This window comes from Salmo trutta, chromosome 14 (assembly GCF_901001165.1).
Source record: "Salmo trutta chromosome 14, fSalTru1.1, whole genome shotgun sequence".
Classification (NCBI taxonomy): domain Eukaryota; kingdom Metazoa; phylum Chordata; class Actinopteri; order Salmoniformes; family Salmonidae; genus Salmo; species Salmo trutta.
Window position 1 is genome coordinate 71,615,724 of NC_042970.1, and position 16,909 is coordinate 71,632,632.

Here is a 16,909-nt window from a genome sequence, read left to right on the forward strand (position 1 = left end):
GTGCCACACTTGTAGCGTCATACCCAAGAAGACTCAAGGCTGTAATCGCTTCCAAAGATGCTTCAACAAAGTACTGAGTAAAGGGTCTGAATACTTATGCTTTGTCATTATGGGGTATTGTGTGTAGATTGATGAGGGGGAAAAAAACAAAATGTGGAAAAAGTCAAGGGGTCTGAATACTTTCTGAATACTTTCTGAAGGCACTGTACTGTGCCTTTAAATGTGCTCATTCAACTCTTAGCCGCAACTTTTGTTTGGATTACCTAACACAAACATTTTTCAAATAAGTGAAAGTTGAAGAAGGTACTGAGATGGAATAACACTACCTCTGGATAGTGGTGTAAATTCCTTAATTAAAAATACTTTAAACTACTACTTAAGTCGTTTTTTGGGGTATCTGTACTTTACTATTTATATTTTTGACAACTTTTATTTTTACTTCACTACATTCCTAAAGAAAATATGTACTTTTTACACCATACATTTTCCCTGACACCCAAAAGTACTTGTTACATTTCAAATGCTCAGGCAGGACAGCAATATGGTCCAATTCACGCACCTATCAATATAATACTTTGTCATCCCAGCCTCTGATCTGGCGGACTCACTATACACAAATATTGCATTTGTAAATTATGTCTGAGTGTTGGAGTGTGTGCCTGTCTGTCAGTTAATTTTAAAAACAAGAAAATCGTGTCGTCTGGTTTGCTTTAATATAAGGAATTTGATGTATAGCATTTACTTTTTACTTTTACTCAAGTATGATTATTGAGTACCTTTCCACACCTGTACTTAAGTACATTTAAAACCACTTACTTTTTTACTCAAGTAGTATTTTAATGGGTGACTTTCACTTTTTCTTCAGTAATTTTTTATTAAAGTATGTCTACTTTTACTCAAGTATGACAATTGAGTATTTTTTCCACCACTGCTTCTGTAGTATACTTGTCATTTCTATCTATCACTCCCCCAAAGAACCTGCAGTTCAACCCTAGCTACTCTGTATGCAGAGGGCCCCTGAGTGCAAAACAGTGGAAAAGCGAATGCTTTGGTGGAAAAGAGGGATGCTTTGGGGATATATCCTTAGTGACGGGTGGTCTCTCTGTTTATGCGTCCCACTGTGCCTGTGCTAGCCTGTCTCAGTTGGTTTAGATTCACCACAGGAGGCTCAGGGGTAAAAACACAACAATTTACTTTGCAGGCTCACTGAAGTAGAGTTGTTACTGTTGTGAGAGGTGGAAATTGTGGACTTTTTCCACATTTAGAATCTCTCCTCTGACTGTTGAAGAACATTGAACGTCAACGTTGCTTACTGTAGTTTGTGGAATTGAATGTACATCATTTGATGCCGCCGTATAGTCGCTAAACTCAATTCAAGAATCCACAAGGCTTTGGGTGGAAAGACAAGTTGTTTTCCTTGTAAGCAAAATTGTAGAAGAAATACCGCAAAGAATTTTGAATTGATTCTATACCATCGATATCCACGACTAAGCCGCTAAACCTTGAAAAGCCCCCACAGGCCTGTTACAAATCATATGTAATAACAATGAACATCCCCTAACGTACTGGGTTTGAGTATCTGCTTGATGAGCCAGTCTTACACCAAAAAGCTCCCTGAAGTCCCATTCGGTCAATGACAACTCCTCATTGACAGAAATACACAGCTACACACACACACACACACACACACACACACACACACACACACACACACACACACACACACACACACACACACACACACACACACACACACACACACACACACACACACACACACACATACACACACACACACACACACACACACACACACACACACAGTATACTGGGCCTGTTCCCTGTCACACTCCATCTTGTTTCCTGACATGTAGTACAGGAGATTTGCTGTGCGTAAGACTCAGGGGGAAAGTGGTGCGTTTTCACTCGTGGAGACAGGTGGCTGTGTGCATTTGTCTGTATTGGTATGAAATTCAGAATATGACTGTTTTACAATGGAGTTGAAGAGTAGAGTCAGTATGAATTGGACTGCTGGGTACATAAGCAGAAATTGTATTCCAGTCTTGACTTATGCCTATAGGCAAGATACACTGTATGTATATTCTAAACAACAAACACTTCTCAATGCCAATGCATCTCCCATAACAAACCTCTTACTTATTGCTGGTAATATGAATACACTTTTATTCCCCAACTCCTCTGGCCTTCATAGACATCACCAGCGGAGATCAATATATCCCCATCATACCAGAGGAAGAAATGTTTATCTCACGTTATCTCCAGAGCTGTGTATTGTACTTATCTTAGAAGACAATGACAAGCCGTCCGGTGTGGTTTTCTTCCCGAGGCGTCGTATTAGAACTCTCAAGGCTCTTGAACACTTGAGTAATTGCTGCTCTCTGTCTTCGGCAGCTGCAGAAAGATGTTTTACAACTCTGAGGACTGGGATTTCAGTGTTTGTTTGATTCATGCCCTTGAACGTTGCTTTGTGCTTCATCACAATCAGCCTCACTGGAATTAGAGGATGAGTGTGTTGTGTCTTGAGGGTGTGTGTGTGGGGGGAGGGGGTAAAGGTGGGGATCTCTGTGTGTGTGTGTGGGGGGAGGGGGTAAAGGTGGGGATCTGTGTGTGTGTGTGTGTGTGTGTGTGTGTGTGTGTGTGTGTGTGTGTGTGTGTGTGTGTGTGTGTGTGTGTGTGTGTGTGTGTGTGTGTGTGCGTGTGTGTGTCAGAGAGCTTAATGTGAGACGGGAATCCGGAAGAACTTGATTGTCAATCTATCAATCAAGTTTCTCTGTAGCGCCATTTTGTAAATGTTGTTTCTCTAGCCTACATGCCATAGACTCATTGCAATGAAATGTAAGATGAATTAATACAGTGTAAAAAGTCTCTCCTTGGCCTACTTTATACTAAAACTACAGTTCATCATTATATACTAAAGGCAAACCTACAGGAAAGAGAAATGTAATACTGTAATTCTTACATATCACCCCAGAAAGTGAATTCTTAGTCCCTAAACCTCAGAGTTCATCATTAGCACATAGCGTCGCCGCCAGCAGCCTCGTTAATATCCCCCTCGTCACCTGGTCGTAAAAGTACACTGTTCATCTCCGTCAGATGGGTAGTAAACACTGTGTGTGTGTGTGTGTGTGTGTGTGTGTGTGTGTGTGTGTGTGTGTGTGTGTGTGTGTGTGTGTGTGTGTGTGTGTGCGTGTGCGTGTGCGTGTGCATGTGTGTGTGTGTGTGTCACCTCGGTCAGATGGGTTGTAAACATCCAGTGTATCTCTGTGGTGTTTATAGATTAATCTAACAACTGTCTCTCTATGTGTATGTTCTAGATTGGGAAAGATTGACCTGTGTGACCTTGGAGAAGTGCCCTGGACAACAGACACTACTCTACAGACCCAGGCAGGCTGGCAGGCTGGCAGGAGCTGGGGCTGTGGCTGGACGCACTGCAATGCAGCAGAGCGGATCAGAGCAGTGATCTCGCACACACACACACACACACACACACACACACACACACACACACACACACACACACACACACACACACACACACACACACACACACACACACACACACACACACACACACACAAACACACCCTTCAAAGCACACATGCTCGGGAGCACACAGACACACAGTTACGCATACACGCAAGCACACACACATGCAAGGACGTTAGCACATACACAAACACACACACACACTTTACGGATCAGCTGGCAGAGATGCTTCTTAATCAACCTGCGTCTGTGTCCCTGCCTCTGTCTCAGTGAAAGGCACACAGTCTCTCACACCCATGACTATGCATATCCCTGGGAGACCCGACGTTGCAGATATACGTTTCCTAAACTGCATTCTGTACAGGTCCTAAACTATAAAATCATGTCAAACACTACCTAGTTCATCTTCTTAGACCCAGAGGTATCCCTTAGTAGTGTGTGTTGGTTGTCAGTATGATTATCGTGGCATCAGTAGCCTCTGAAACATTATATATATATATGTTCAATGTATCCTACCGTTCAAAAGTTTGGGGTCACTTAGAAAGATCCCTGTTTTTGAAAGAAAAGCACATTTTTTGTCCATTAAAATAAAGAAAAAGCCATATAACAGACTGGACAATAAAAAGAAAAGAATAAGATGGGCAAAAGAACACAGACACTGGACAGAGGAACTCTGCCTAGAAGGCCAGCATCCCGGAGTCGCTTCTTCACTGTTGACATTGAGACTGGTGTTTTGCGGGTACTATTTAATGAAGCTGCCAGTTGAGGACTTGTGAGGCGTCTGTTTCTCAAACTAGACACTCTAATATACTTGTCCTCTTGCTCAGTTGTGCACCGGGGCCTCCCACTCCTCTTTCTATTCTGGTTAGAGACAGTTTGCACTGTTCTGTGAAGGGAGTAGTACACAGCTTTGTACGAGATCTTCAATTTCTTGGCAATTTCTCGCATGGAATAGCCTTCATTTCTCAGAACAAGAATAGACTGACGAGTTTCAGAAGAAAGTTCTTTGTTTCTGGCCATTTTGAGCCTGTAATTGAACCCACAAATGCTGATGCTCCAGATACTCAACTAGTCTAATGAAGGCCAGTTTTATTGCTTCTTTATCAGGACAGCAGTTTTCAGCTGTGCTAACATAATTGCAAAAGGGTTTTCTAATGATCAATTAGCCTTTTAAAATGATAAACTTGGATTAGCTAACACAACCAGCCATTGGAACACAGGAGTGATGGTTGCTGATAATGGGCCTCTGTACACCTATGTAGATATTCCATATAAAATCTGCCGTTTCCAGCTACAATAGTCATTTACAACATTAACAATGTCTACACTGTATTTCTGATCAATTTGATGTTATTTTAATGGACAAAAAATGTGCTTTTCTTTCAAAAACAAGGACATTTCTAAGTGACCCCAAACTTTTGAACGGTAGTCCATATAGCCACATTATTCATATTTTATTGTGTTAATTAAAAATATAAAATTTTTCATTTTTTACTTTATATTGTCTTAACTATATTTTCTTAAAACTGCATTGTTGGTTAAGGCCTTGTAAGTAAACATTTCAAGGTAAGGTTGTATTCGCTGCATGTGACAAATACAATTTGATTTGATTTGAAAGACGTCCACTCGTCTGCCACCACACTGGTCTCCTACACCAGCATACTCTACATTGTAGGCCACCCATGCAAGTACATGACTTGAAATATGTTTTCTCGTCTTCTCTAAGGTGTAGTCATTATGTGGAGGGATAGATACAAAATGTTATCCTTTGAAAAATATATGTTGGATTGGTCTATTTGTCGATTTCAGACAAAATATGACTTAATTGCAGATGTATTATACTATTTACAGTATATATATATATATATATATATATATATATATATATATATATATATATATATATATATATATATATATACACATACCTTTAGACAATATTTTCCATCACATGTAATGCTTTTCATCCATTTTGATGTAATTGTAGTAACATTTCACAGTTTTCTTACCACAAATTGTTCATACCATTGAAGTCCAATGTTGCATTACAATGGCATTACACACGAGAGACATACTATATGCATAGTCCCACAGCAGCATATTACAGTACAGTTCAACACAGTAGCCTACCTACTACAGCACAACAAAGTGCAGTAATACGAAATATCACTGAAACATATCCAAGACTTTCAGTTCAGAAAACAATGACAAACATTGGTAGTTGTGCTACTGTCTGACTTTACTTGAATTACAAGTGAGCTCCTTAGGGAAACACTCTGTTCTCATCACCAACACACATACTCCACTCTTCAGAGACTGAACCATACATCTTCCAAAGCCCCGTTCATCTCAACACACTGCAAACCAAGACCACAAGCTAAATAGAGACACAAGTTGAACACAAACACATCGTTTTCTCTATCTCTTTCTGAGCCCATGCAGCATCCCTGATAAGACACACACACGCAGACACTCCTCGCTTATCCTTACCTCATTCTGAGTCAGAACTCTCCCTTCTAATAAGGGGATCACTCGATTCCATCAGCAGCCTGATCTCCCAGAAGCATCCGTGATCCATAGGACAACACCCACTAACACCACAGATACGACGTCACTAATACACAGATACTTTGGCTGGGAGTAAGTCTCATTAAAGGGATTATTCTGGGGCAATAAAGTGAACCCTAATCACTCCAAACGAACAGATAGATGAAGTAGATCAGCCGGAATTTGATTTCAATCACACACACACACATATAAGGGCACACAAACACAGGCACATTAACCAACACACACACACACACACACGCACATCCACTACACCCCCATTACCAAACCCCTCTTCCATCCAAAATCAAGAGAAGCAGATGTCATGGTAATTGAATGGGATTGGGACAGTCTATCATCCTCACAGTGTGCCTCCCAAATGGCACCCTATTCACTATGTAGTGCACTACCTTTTACCAGGGCCCATAAGGCTCATAAGGCTCTGGTCAAAAGTAGTGCACTATGTAGGGAATAGGGTGCCATTTGGGACGCCGACAGGGAAGAGGTCAGAGGTAAGAGGAAATGGAGATTGGGTTACGAAGTGACCTCGTCCTACGGTTACACAATGGACAGAGTCCCTATGGGGTGAAGCAGCTTCCTGTCCAATGGCCAAGTTACTACGGACCCTGTCTGATCTGATGGGACAAGGCTTAGTTACTACTAACCCTGTCTGATCTGATGGGACAAGGCTTAGTTACTACGGACCCTGTCTGATCTGATGGGACAAGGCTTAGTTACTACGAACCCTGTCTGATCTGATGGGACAAGGCTTAGTTACTACGGACCCTGTCTGATCTGATGGGACAAGGCTTAGTTACTACGGACCCTGTCTGATCTGATGGGACAAGGCTTAGTTACTACGAACCCTGTCTGATCTGATGGGACAAGGCTTAGTTACTAATGACCCTGTCTGATCTGATGGGACAAGGCTTAGTTACTACGAACCCTGTCTGATCTGATGGGACAAGGCTTAGTTACTACGGACCCTGTCTGATCTGATGGGACAAGGCTTAGTTACTACGGACCCTGTCTGATCTGATGGGACAAGGCTTAGTTACTACGAACCCTGTCTGATCTGATGGGACAAGGCCTAGTTACTAATGACCCTGTCTGATCTGATGGGACAAGGCTTAGTTACTAATGACCCTGTCTGATCTGATGGAACAAGGCTTAGTTACTACGGACCCTGTCTGATCTGATGGGACAAGGCTTAGTTACTACGGACCCTGTCTGATCTTATGGGACAAGACCTAGTTACTACTGACCCTGTCTGATCTGATGGGACACGGACCCTGTCTGATCTGATGGGACAAGGCTTAGTTACTAATGACCCTGTCTGATCTGATGGAACAAGGCTTAGTTACTACTAACCCTGTCTGATCTGATGGGACATGGACCCTGTCTGATCTGATGGGACAAGGCTTAGTTACTAATGACGCTGTCTGATCTGATGGAACAAGGCTTAGTTACTACTAACCCTGTCTGATCTGATGGAACAAGGCTTAGTTACTAATGACCCTGTCTGATCTGATGGGACATGGACCCTGTCTGATCTGATGGGACAAGGCTTAGTTACTACGGACCCTGTCTGATCTGATGGGACAAGGTCTAGTTACTAATGACCCTGTCTGATCTGATGGAACAAGGCTTAGTTACTAATGACCCTGTCTGATCTGATGGGACACGGACCCTGTCTGATCTGATGGGACAAGGTCTAGTTACTAATGACCCTGTCTGATCTGATGGAACAAGGCTTAGTTACTAATGACCCTGTCTGATCTGATGGGACACGGACCCTGTCTGATCTGATGGGACAAGGCTTAGTTACTAATGACCTTATCTGATCAGATGGGACAATGGCCTAGTTAATACAGACCCTGTCTGATCTGATGGGACATGGACCCTGTCTGATCTGATGGGACAAGACCTAGTTACTACGGACCCTGTCTGATCTGATGGGACAAGGCTTAGTTACTACGGACCCTGTCTGATCTGATGGGACAAGGCTTAGTTACTACGGACCCTGTCTGATCTGATGGGACAAGGCCTAGTTACTAATGACCCTGTCTGATCTGATGGGACAAGGCTTAGTTACTACGGACCCTGTCTGATCTGATGGGACAAGACCTAGTTACTACGGACCCTGTCTGATCTGATGGGACACGGACCCTGTCTGATCTGATGGGACAAGGCTTAGTTACTAATGACCCTGTCTGATCTGATGGAACAAGGCTTAGTTACTACGGACCCTGTCTGATCTGATGGGACAAGGCTTAGTTACTACGGACCCTGTCTGATCTGATGGGACAAGGCCTAGTTACTAATGACCCTATCTGATCTGATGGGACAAGGCTCAGTTACTACGAACCCTGTCTGATCTGATGGGACACGGCTTAGTTACTAATGACCCTGTCTGATCTGATGGAACAAGGCTTAGTTACTACGGACCCTGTCTGATCTGATGGGACAAGGCCTAGTTACTAATGACCCTGTCTGATCTGATGGGACAAGGCTTAGTTACTACGGACCCTGTCTGATCTGATGGGACAAGACCTAGTTACTACGGACCCTGTCTGATCTGATGGGACATGGACCCTGTCTGATCTGATGGGACAAGGCTTAGTTACTAATGACCCTGTCTGATCTGATGGAACAAGGCTTAGTTACTACGGACCCTGTCTGATCTGATGGGACAAGGCTTAGTTACTACGGACCCTGTCTGATCTGATGGGACAAGGCCTAGTTACTAATGACCCTATCTGATCTGATGGGACAAGGCTCAGTTACTACGAACCCTGTCTGATCTGATGGGACACGGCTTAGTTACTAATGACCCTGTCTGATCTGATGGAACAAGGCTTAGTTACTATGGACCCTGTCTGATCTGATGGGACATGGACCCTGTCTGATCTGATGGGACAAGGCTTAGTTACTACGGACCCTGTCTGATCTGATGGGACAAGGCTTAGTTACTACGAACCCTGTCTGATCTGATGGGACAAGGCATAGTTACTAATGACCCTGTCTGATCTGATGGGACATGGACCCTGTCTGATTTGATGGGACAAGGCATAGTTACTAATGACCCTGTCTGATCTGATGGGACATGGACCCTGTCTGATTTGATGGGACAAGGCCTAGTTACTAATGACCCTGTCTGATTTGATGGGACAAGTGGAGTTGATGGTGGTGAGTGACACCATAACCTACTATTGTTAGACTTTCAGACTGTTGAGATCATGTCCATCTAAATCACCATAGAGAAGTCCTGTTTGCGTACTTACTATATATCAAAGTGGAACCTTTGACTAATTCATACAAATGCACATTAATATTATAGTCGTCTATATACAACATAGAACATACAGTATCTTTGCATAAAATAAGGTAAGACCGGGATTCAATCCGATCGGGTGTTGTAGGCAATGTTCCAGTGTTCGCAGAGATTGCATTCACAGTAAACACAGCATAAGTCGGCCCATTCAGAAAATGTCGCCTTGCCTACAAACCGCGATCGGATTGAATCCCAGCCTTAATTACATATATAGTTGTAGTAGTACCATGCAAAAATAAGTTTTCCAAAAACCAAAGTTTACATAAAGAAGAATCTTTATTATTTTGTATACATACTTTTGTATACATATACAGACTTCATATAATTGTTCTAATACCAGTCAAAAATAATAATCATTATATATATATATATATATAGAAAACTAATCCCAATAAACTACTATGTACTTTGACTTTACCTTTCTTGTATAAAACAACATGGAGAATGTATACTCACCTCCCTAGCTGGAAATATAGGTGCTCGGAAGGGAGCAAGATTTTACAAAAAAGAAAACTAGGCTAACACCGTTACACTGTATCTGGTTAGAACTACAATGTTACCCAACAAGCTAACATTGGCGGCCATTTTGTAGTTTTGTAATAAGACACAGCATGTTGGTGGTGGAGGGTAATTGCCTAGGAACTTCTAAAAAAAGGATAGTTCAGCAAAATTAGATATTTGAGAAACTGTTTTCAAGGTGAGGAAACATATCTAAATATGCAATTTCGCTGAACTTTCCCTTTAACACAAACTTCAGCTTTTTCACTCTGTTTAATGAAATTGGTTAAAAATAGTTTGAGATGATGACTGGGAGAGGATAGGATAATCTTATCATCTAGATTTGTGGCTGCAGACGAGAGGAGGAACATTAGATTACTACTGTCTCAGTACACAGAAGAAGATGATGAATATCTGTGGAGGCTGCTGGAGGTAGGGTGGGAAGGAGGGAGAGGGGGAGAGGGAGGGATGGAAGGAGAAAGGGGGTGGTGGGAGAGAGCGAGAAAGCAGGGGAGAGGAAAGGGAAGAAGAAAGTAGAAGAAGATATAGAGATTAAGAGATAGAGGGGAGAGGCTGAGGGAGAAAGAGGAACAGGAGAGAGAGAGAGAGAGAGAGAGAGAGAGAGGGGAGAGGCAAAGGGAGAAAGAGGAATAGGATAGAGAGAGAGAGAGCAAGAGAGATAAAAATAGATAACGAAAGAGGAAAAGGAATAGGAGAGAGAGAGAGATAAAGAGAGAGATAAAGAGATAATAAGAGAGAGAGATTGAGAGAGATTAAGAGAGAAAGGGGAGAGGCAGAGGGAGAAAGAGGAATAGGAGAGAGAGAAAGAGAAAGAGAGTGGACCCCATACTGATGAGCTGAATCTGTAAACAGAGAGGAGTGGTGCGCTTCTTCTCTCCTTTTCACTTCTTCCCCTGCTTCTTTCCCTCTCTGGGAGGTAGGCCATGTCATGGTGGTTGGCAGGGAGCTCATATGCGGTATCCAGTCTCGCTCTAATCCATTTAGCTGTGACAGTCTTTGGGAATGCCATCCATCCGTCTTAATAGCATTCCCAAGTTATCCCCCGAATTGTCCCAAACTCTATATATGTAGAAATGGAGACATAGTAGTATATGAGGACGGATGGGACAGACCATCAGGATCTTGGAGAGGGGTGTCCAGTTGTCCTAGTGTCTGATTTGGGCCAGGGCAGCAGGAGGGTTGGACCCTCCTTATCCCCCCGTTGAGGAGGTACCGTCTCACCCCAAACGTCCCAGCTGGGGTGCAGTGTGGTCAAGAAGAGGCATCGAAGCTATGAGGGAGAAGAAGACATGTTTTAGACATACTTTTAATGCATCAATTATATACTTACTGTTATGATGTGAATAAAGGCAGAGAGAGCGAGAAAGAGAAAGGGGGGAATACGAGAAAGAGGGTGAGAGAAATTGTGAGAAAGTAAAGAACAGGAAACGAGTATGTTCCATCTTTAGGCAGAATGAAACATCAAGAAGTGATTGTGTTTGTGTGTATGTAAGGTGGTGTACAATCCCCCAGGAGAGAGGGGATGTCCTGTCGCTGAATCATTCAATATTAAAACAGCCACCTACACACACACACACACACACACACACACACACACACACACACACACAGAGTCATCTGCTCCCTCCTCGCTGGGCCAAGATTTAAGATGGGAAGGTCACCTCTATCTCTTCATTACTATAAACCCACTACAGTCGCACTGTCTGCCACACAGCTTGATTATTACACACCCAGATTGGCCAACTGATGTGATGCATACCTTAAGTTACTACACTGGTAGCCTGGTTCCAGATCTGTTTGTGCTGTCTTGTCAACTTCTGGTCATTGGCATTCAAGAGAGCACAAACAGATCTGGGACCAGGCTACCACACTGGGCGCATTCTCTCTGACTCATAGGATGACACAGCTAGAGTTACAATTCTTCTATTCCCTCTGGCTCAGGTCTGCTTATACAGGCTTTGTAAAGTTTTGCTCAGGGCTACGTTTAAGGAAGGGATATTTTTTGAAATATTTTTTTTATTTAACCTTTATTTAACAAGGCAAGTTTAAGAACAAATTCTTATTTACAAAGACGGCCTACACCGGCCAAACCCGGACGATGCTGGGCCAATTGTGCGCTGCCTTATGGGACTCCCAATCACGGCCGGATGTGATACAGCCTGGATTCATAGCCTGGTTCCTCTCTAGGTTTCTTCCTAGGTTTTTGGCCTTTCTCAGGACTTTTTCCTAGGGAGTTTTTCCCAGCCACCGTGCTTCTTTCACATGCATTGCTTGCTGTTTGGGGTTTTAGGCTGGGTTTCTGTACAGCACTTTGAGATTTCAGCTGATGTACGAAGGGCTATATAAATAAATTTGATTTGATTTGATTTGATTCGAGCTAGGGACAGTAGCACTGAGATGCAGTGCCTTAGACCGCTGCGCCACTTGGGAGCAAAGTTGGTAGAGCATGGCACTCGCAACGCCAGGGTTGTGGGTTTGATTCCCACGGGAGACCAGTACTGGAGGAAAAAGTATGAACATGTATGTACTCACTACTGTAAATCGCTCTGGATTAAAGCATCAGCTAAAATACAAAAAAGTTCAAATGTGTCTTATTGAATGATCCTTACCTGTCCCATATTTTCACATTTCTGCAGTTGGTGGTACAGCATCCAGCTGACATCAAAGCTGATAGAGAGAGAAAGAGAAACAGAAGAGATGCATCTCAGTGCTATGTGATTTAGTTCTACAGTTTGGGTGTTAAATGAAACAACATCCCTTTTAACAATGAAACAGCTGTGACGGGAAGTTAAACAGGAGAGGAGAGAGACAATACTGTGCATGACTGTTTAGTTAATAGTGATAGATGGTATATTACAACATTCTATTTGATTGCTCTATCGTGTGTTTGGTATGATAACTCCACTCCAGACCGTGTGTACAGGCTTTGAGGCGTTCCCCCTCGACTGTTTCAATCCTCTGCTGCAGCGCTGCAGTTGACAGCCACCAGACAGGCCTCCCTCCTGTAACGTCAGCCAGCCTTCACAGGCTCAGCTAAGTAACTGTCAATCTGGCTAAGTTATGTCTTAGTTTTCCACCATATTCCCCCTGTGTGGGAGTGCACAAATGTACACACAAAAAAGGCTTCCACAATCTGATAGCCACACAGCAGTATGAAACACACAGAGAAGGTGAGGACAGTAAATAGTAAGGAAGGTGAGAGGAGGGGAGAGAATGAGAGAGATATGGGGGAAAGAGGAGAGAGGTACCAATGGGCTAAGGTGTGAAAACAAACAAGGCGCTGGGGAGTTCAGTCCATTTCCTCTTGTACTCCTTTTGACAGGATGTGAGATAGCTACAATCCATGACATTAACACAAGGACACATCATTGTCATGTGGCACTGATTCTGACAGAACACCAGTTCTATCGAACACTGATGTCTCAATACAATATAGAACTATCCCTCTTAGTTTGTTCTATCGAACACTGATGTCTCAATACAATACAGAACTATCCCTCTTAGTTTATTCTCTCTCTCTCTCTCTCTCTCTCTCTCTCTCTCTCTCTCTCTCTCTCTCTCTCTCTCTCTCTCTCTCTCTCTCTCTCTCTCTCTCTCTCTCTCTCTCTCTCTCTCTCTCTCTCTCTCTCTCTCTCTCTCTCTCTCTCTCTCTCTCTCTCTCTCTCTCTCTCTCTCTCTCTCTCTCTCTCTCTCTCTCTCTCTCTCTCTCTCTCTCTCTCCTCCCCATGCGACTATAATAACGTTTGCAGCACATTTTCTCCCCCAGCTCTCTGGGATGGCTTCTATTGCCTATTAACTATTCATAAGATCTTGTGGCTGTAGACTTCTACAAAAAATCCCACTGTAAGCCTCCACTACGCTAGTCCACACATCACCATCAAAGGTGCGCGCACGCACGCCTCAATTTATCTACGGGAGGGAGAAAATAGCGAAAACTGTTTTTGTGTGTGTCTGCCTGTGTGTGTGAGGATAGAGATCATGTATGAAAATTCCCTTAAAGTTTTGGAGGTCAGGGTGGGTGGAATGGAATTGATTTCACGACTAAGGAGCCTCGGGGCTCACACACACACACACACACACACACACACACACACACTCCATTTTAAGTGTATAAGCAGCTGACAGTAGTCTGACCCAGATGCTAATAGTGACATTAGAAAGGTGAGGGAGGGTAGGCAGACTGCTGATGACATCGTGTTCTGTGATAGGTGGGTCATTCTATTTGTAAGCTGACAGCTTAACGTGGAGGAGAGTGGGAACAATTAGCCTTAAACGGATTAGCCAATCCCAAGCTCAGGAATCCGACGCAGGTCATGTGATCGTACGGTTTTAATCACAGGCTTGTGATAGGGTGATGATGTAACGTTGAGATAACGTTTGACATCAACTGGACTGATACTGACAACATGCTGAGACCCCTTCCAGACTAGAACTGATTGAATGGATTCAAATGATCTCGAACTGATAGAATTCCTCTCCCAATATTCACAAGGACATTGGAGATATATTCAAACCTGACCGGAACGGTAAAGTGAGGAACAGTTCCTCAGAACATTTAGATATTCAGGGGGTTGGGTGTTATACCGCTAACCCGGAATTGGATTTGGGGTCACAGAAAGAATAGTTGACGTGATTATTCAAGAATTAAGTGGAGCTTAACTTTCCCAGACCTTCACCTCTGTGCTCAGCGGAACGGCTCTTAATTTTTCTTTTCCTCAAAAAGATTTGTGTGATTTGCTGTGCAGAAAATCTGGTCCCACTAATACATCGCGGTTCCGGATCAAACACTTTCCATGCAGCTCAGGACTAAGACTAATTATGACTTTACATAACTGATCGTTCTTCTATAGTACAGAGAGAAAGGGCAAAACAACCTTTTGTAAAACAGAATTAGCAATAGCCAATGTGACCTTTTTTCGAAGGAAAAACTTTGACGCTCAGGACAGGGATAGTTTCCCAGACCCAGATTAAGCCTATAGTCGTTGACTAAAAGGCACTGAAATACACTATATTAAAAGTGTTTTTTATTTAGGCTTCATCTGTGTTTAGAAAACTGTCCCTCAATGTTTAGGAACTCAAGGAAGTTATCACATTTATAGATTGACCAATCCTACCCTTGGCTGCAAACTACCTGTGTATTATCAAAATGTGTAATCGAAATATAATTTATGTCTAAATCAAAGCAGAAAACACATCAACCCTTCCATGTGGGCCCAGTCAACCTCTTTGGTCCTTTCAATCGCTCCAGAAATGATGCAAAAGTGGCGGCAAACAAGTCAGGCTGCTCAGCAGATTGGTTCACGTACTGTCAATTGAGATTTTTTTTTGACTAAACTTAACAAAAAGAAGAAAGAAAATACAATACCAAATGACATAAAACACAATGGAAAAAGCCTTAGTATCAGAATGGGAGATTAATAATAAACTGGTCTTAAATATATTGTCACGGCTGTCTAGGACCAGTGGAGATGTGGAATCAGGAGCAGGAGACAGAGGGCCGGAGCAACAGTGTTTTAATAATAATTGCAAACGCAATAGCCGTAGGGCACAGGGCGCGTGGCGAAGTCCGCCAGGGGAAAAACACGTTCCCAAAATAAAGGCACTGGAAAAAAGCGCACAGGGCGCTGCCCGGCAATACAATGGACAATAACAGCGAAAAAACAGCTTACACTCGCAACTGTCCTGAGTGGACAATAAACAATCCCGCACGAGAACCCCAACTGAAAATACACACTAAATAAGCCCCCACTAATGACAGACACAAAACAGGTGCGGAACAGACAGACAAAACCAAAAGACACAGAAACAACGATCGGTGGCAGCTAATAGGCCGGCGACAACGACCGCCGAGCGCCGCCCGACCGAGGAGGGGCGCCACCTTCGTTAGATACTGTGACATATATCTACAAGTTAAAGCACTGTATTTGGTTCAAAACATTCTCTAAGACCTAAACCTCAACTGGAGTTGTACATAAAGGGTGTGGCCACTGAGCAAGTTGAGGAAGCTAAACTCCTAGGTATAACACTGGACGGTCAGTTATCATGGTCAAGTTGAGGGAGTTAAACTCCTAGGTATAACACTGGAAAGTTATCATGGTCAAGTTGAGGAAGCTAAACTCCTAGGTATAACACTGGACGGTCAGTTATCATGGTCAAGTTGAGGGAGTTAAACTCCTAGGTATAACACTGGAAAGTTATCATGGTCAAGTTGAGGAAGTTAAACTCCTAGGTATAACACTGGACGGTCAGTTATCATGGTCAAGTTGAGGGAGTTAAACTCCTAGGTATAACACTGGAAAGTTATCATGGTCAAGTTGAGGAAGTTAAACTCCTAGGTATAACACTGGACAGTTATCATGGTCAAGTTGAGGAAGCTAAACTCCTAGGTATAACACTGGACAGTTATCATGGTCAAGTTGAGGGAGTTAAACTCCTAGGTATAACACTGGACGGTCAGTTATAATGGTAAAGTTGAGGGAGTTAAACTCCTAGGTATAACACTGGACAGTTATCATGGTCAAGTTGAGGAAGCTAAACTCCTAGGTATAACACTGGACAGTTATCATGGTCAAGTTGAGGGAGCTAAACTCCTAGGTATAACACTGGACGGTCAGTTATCATGGTAAAGTTGAGGAAGTTAAACTCCTAGGTATAACACTGGACAGTTATCATGGTCAAGTTGAGGGAGCTAAACTCCTAGGTATAACACTGGACAGTTATCATGGTCAAGTTGAGGAAGCTAAACTCCTAGGTATAACACTGGACAGTTACCATGGTCAAGTTGAGGAAGTTAAACTCCTAGGTATAACACTGGACAGTTATCATGGTCAAGTTGAGGAAGCTAAACTCCTAGGTATAACACTGGACAGTTATCATGGTCAAGTTGAGGAAGCTAAACTCCTAGGTATAACACTGGACAGTTATCATGGTCAAGTTGAGGAAGCTAAACTCCTAGGTATAACACTGGACAGTTATCATGGTCAAGTTGAGGGAGTTAAACTC

General features: G+C 42.9%; 1 protein-coding gene across 1 annotated transcript in view; it reads right to left on the reverse strand.

Moving 5' to 3' along the window:
- Nucleotides 1–10,533: 10,533 nt before the first annotated feature.
- Nucleotides 10,534–16,909, reverse strand: part of LOC115147270 (coiled-coil domain-containing protein 85A) — a 38,212-nt gene continuing 31,836 nt past the window's right edge. The window contains exons 3-4 of the mRNA XM_029689419.1: nt 12,517–12,574; nt 10,534–11,177 (exon numbers count right to left, since the gene is read on the reverse strand). Coding sequence (XP_029545279.1) covers nt 11,159–11,177; nt 12,517–12,574 — 77 coding nt within the window. The 3' untranslated portion in view covers nt 10,534–11,158. The remainder of the gene's footprint in view (nt 11,178–12,516; nt 12,575–16,909) is intronic.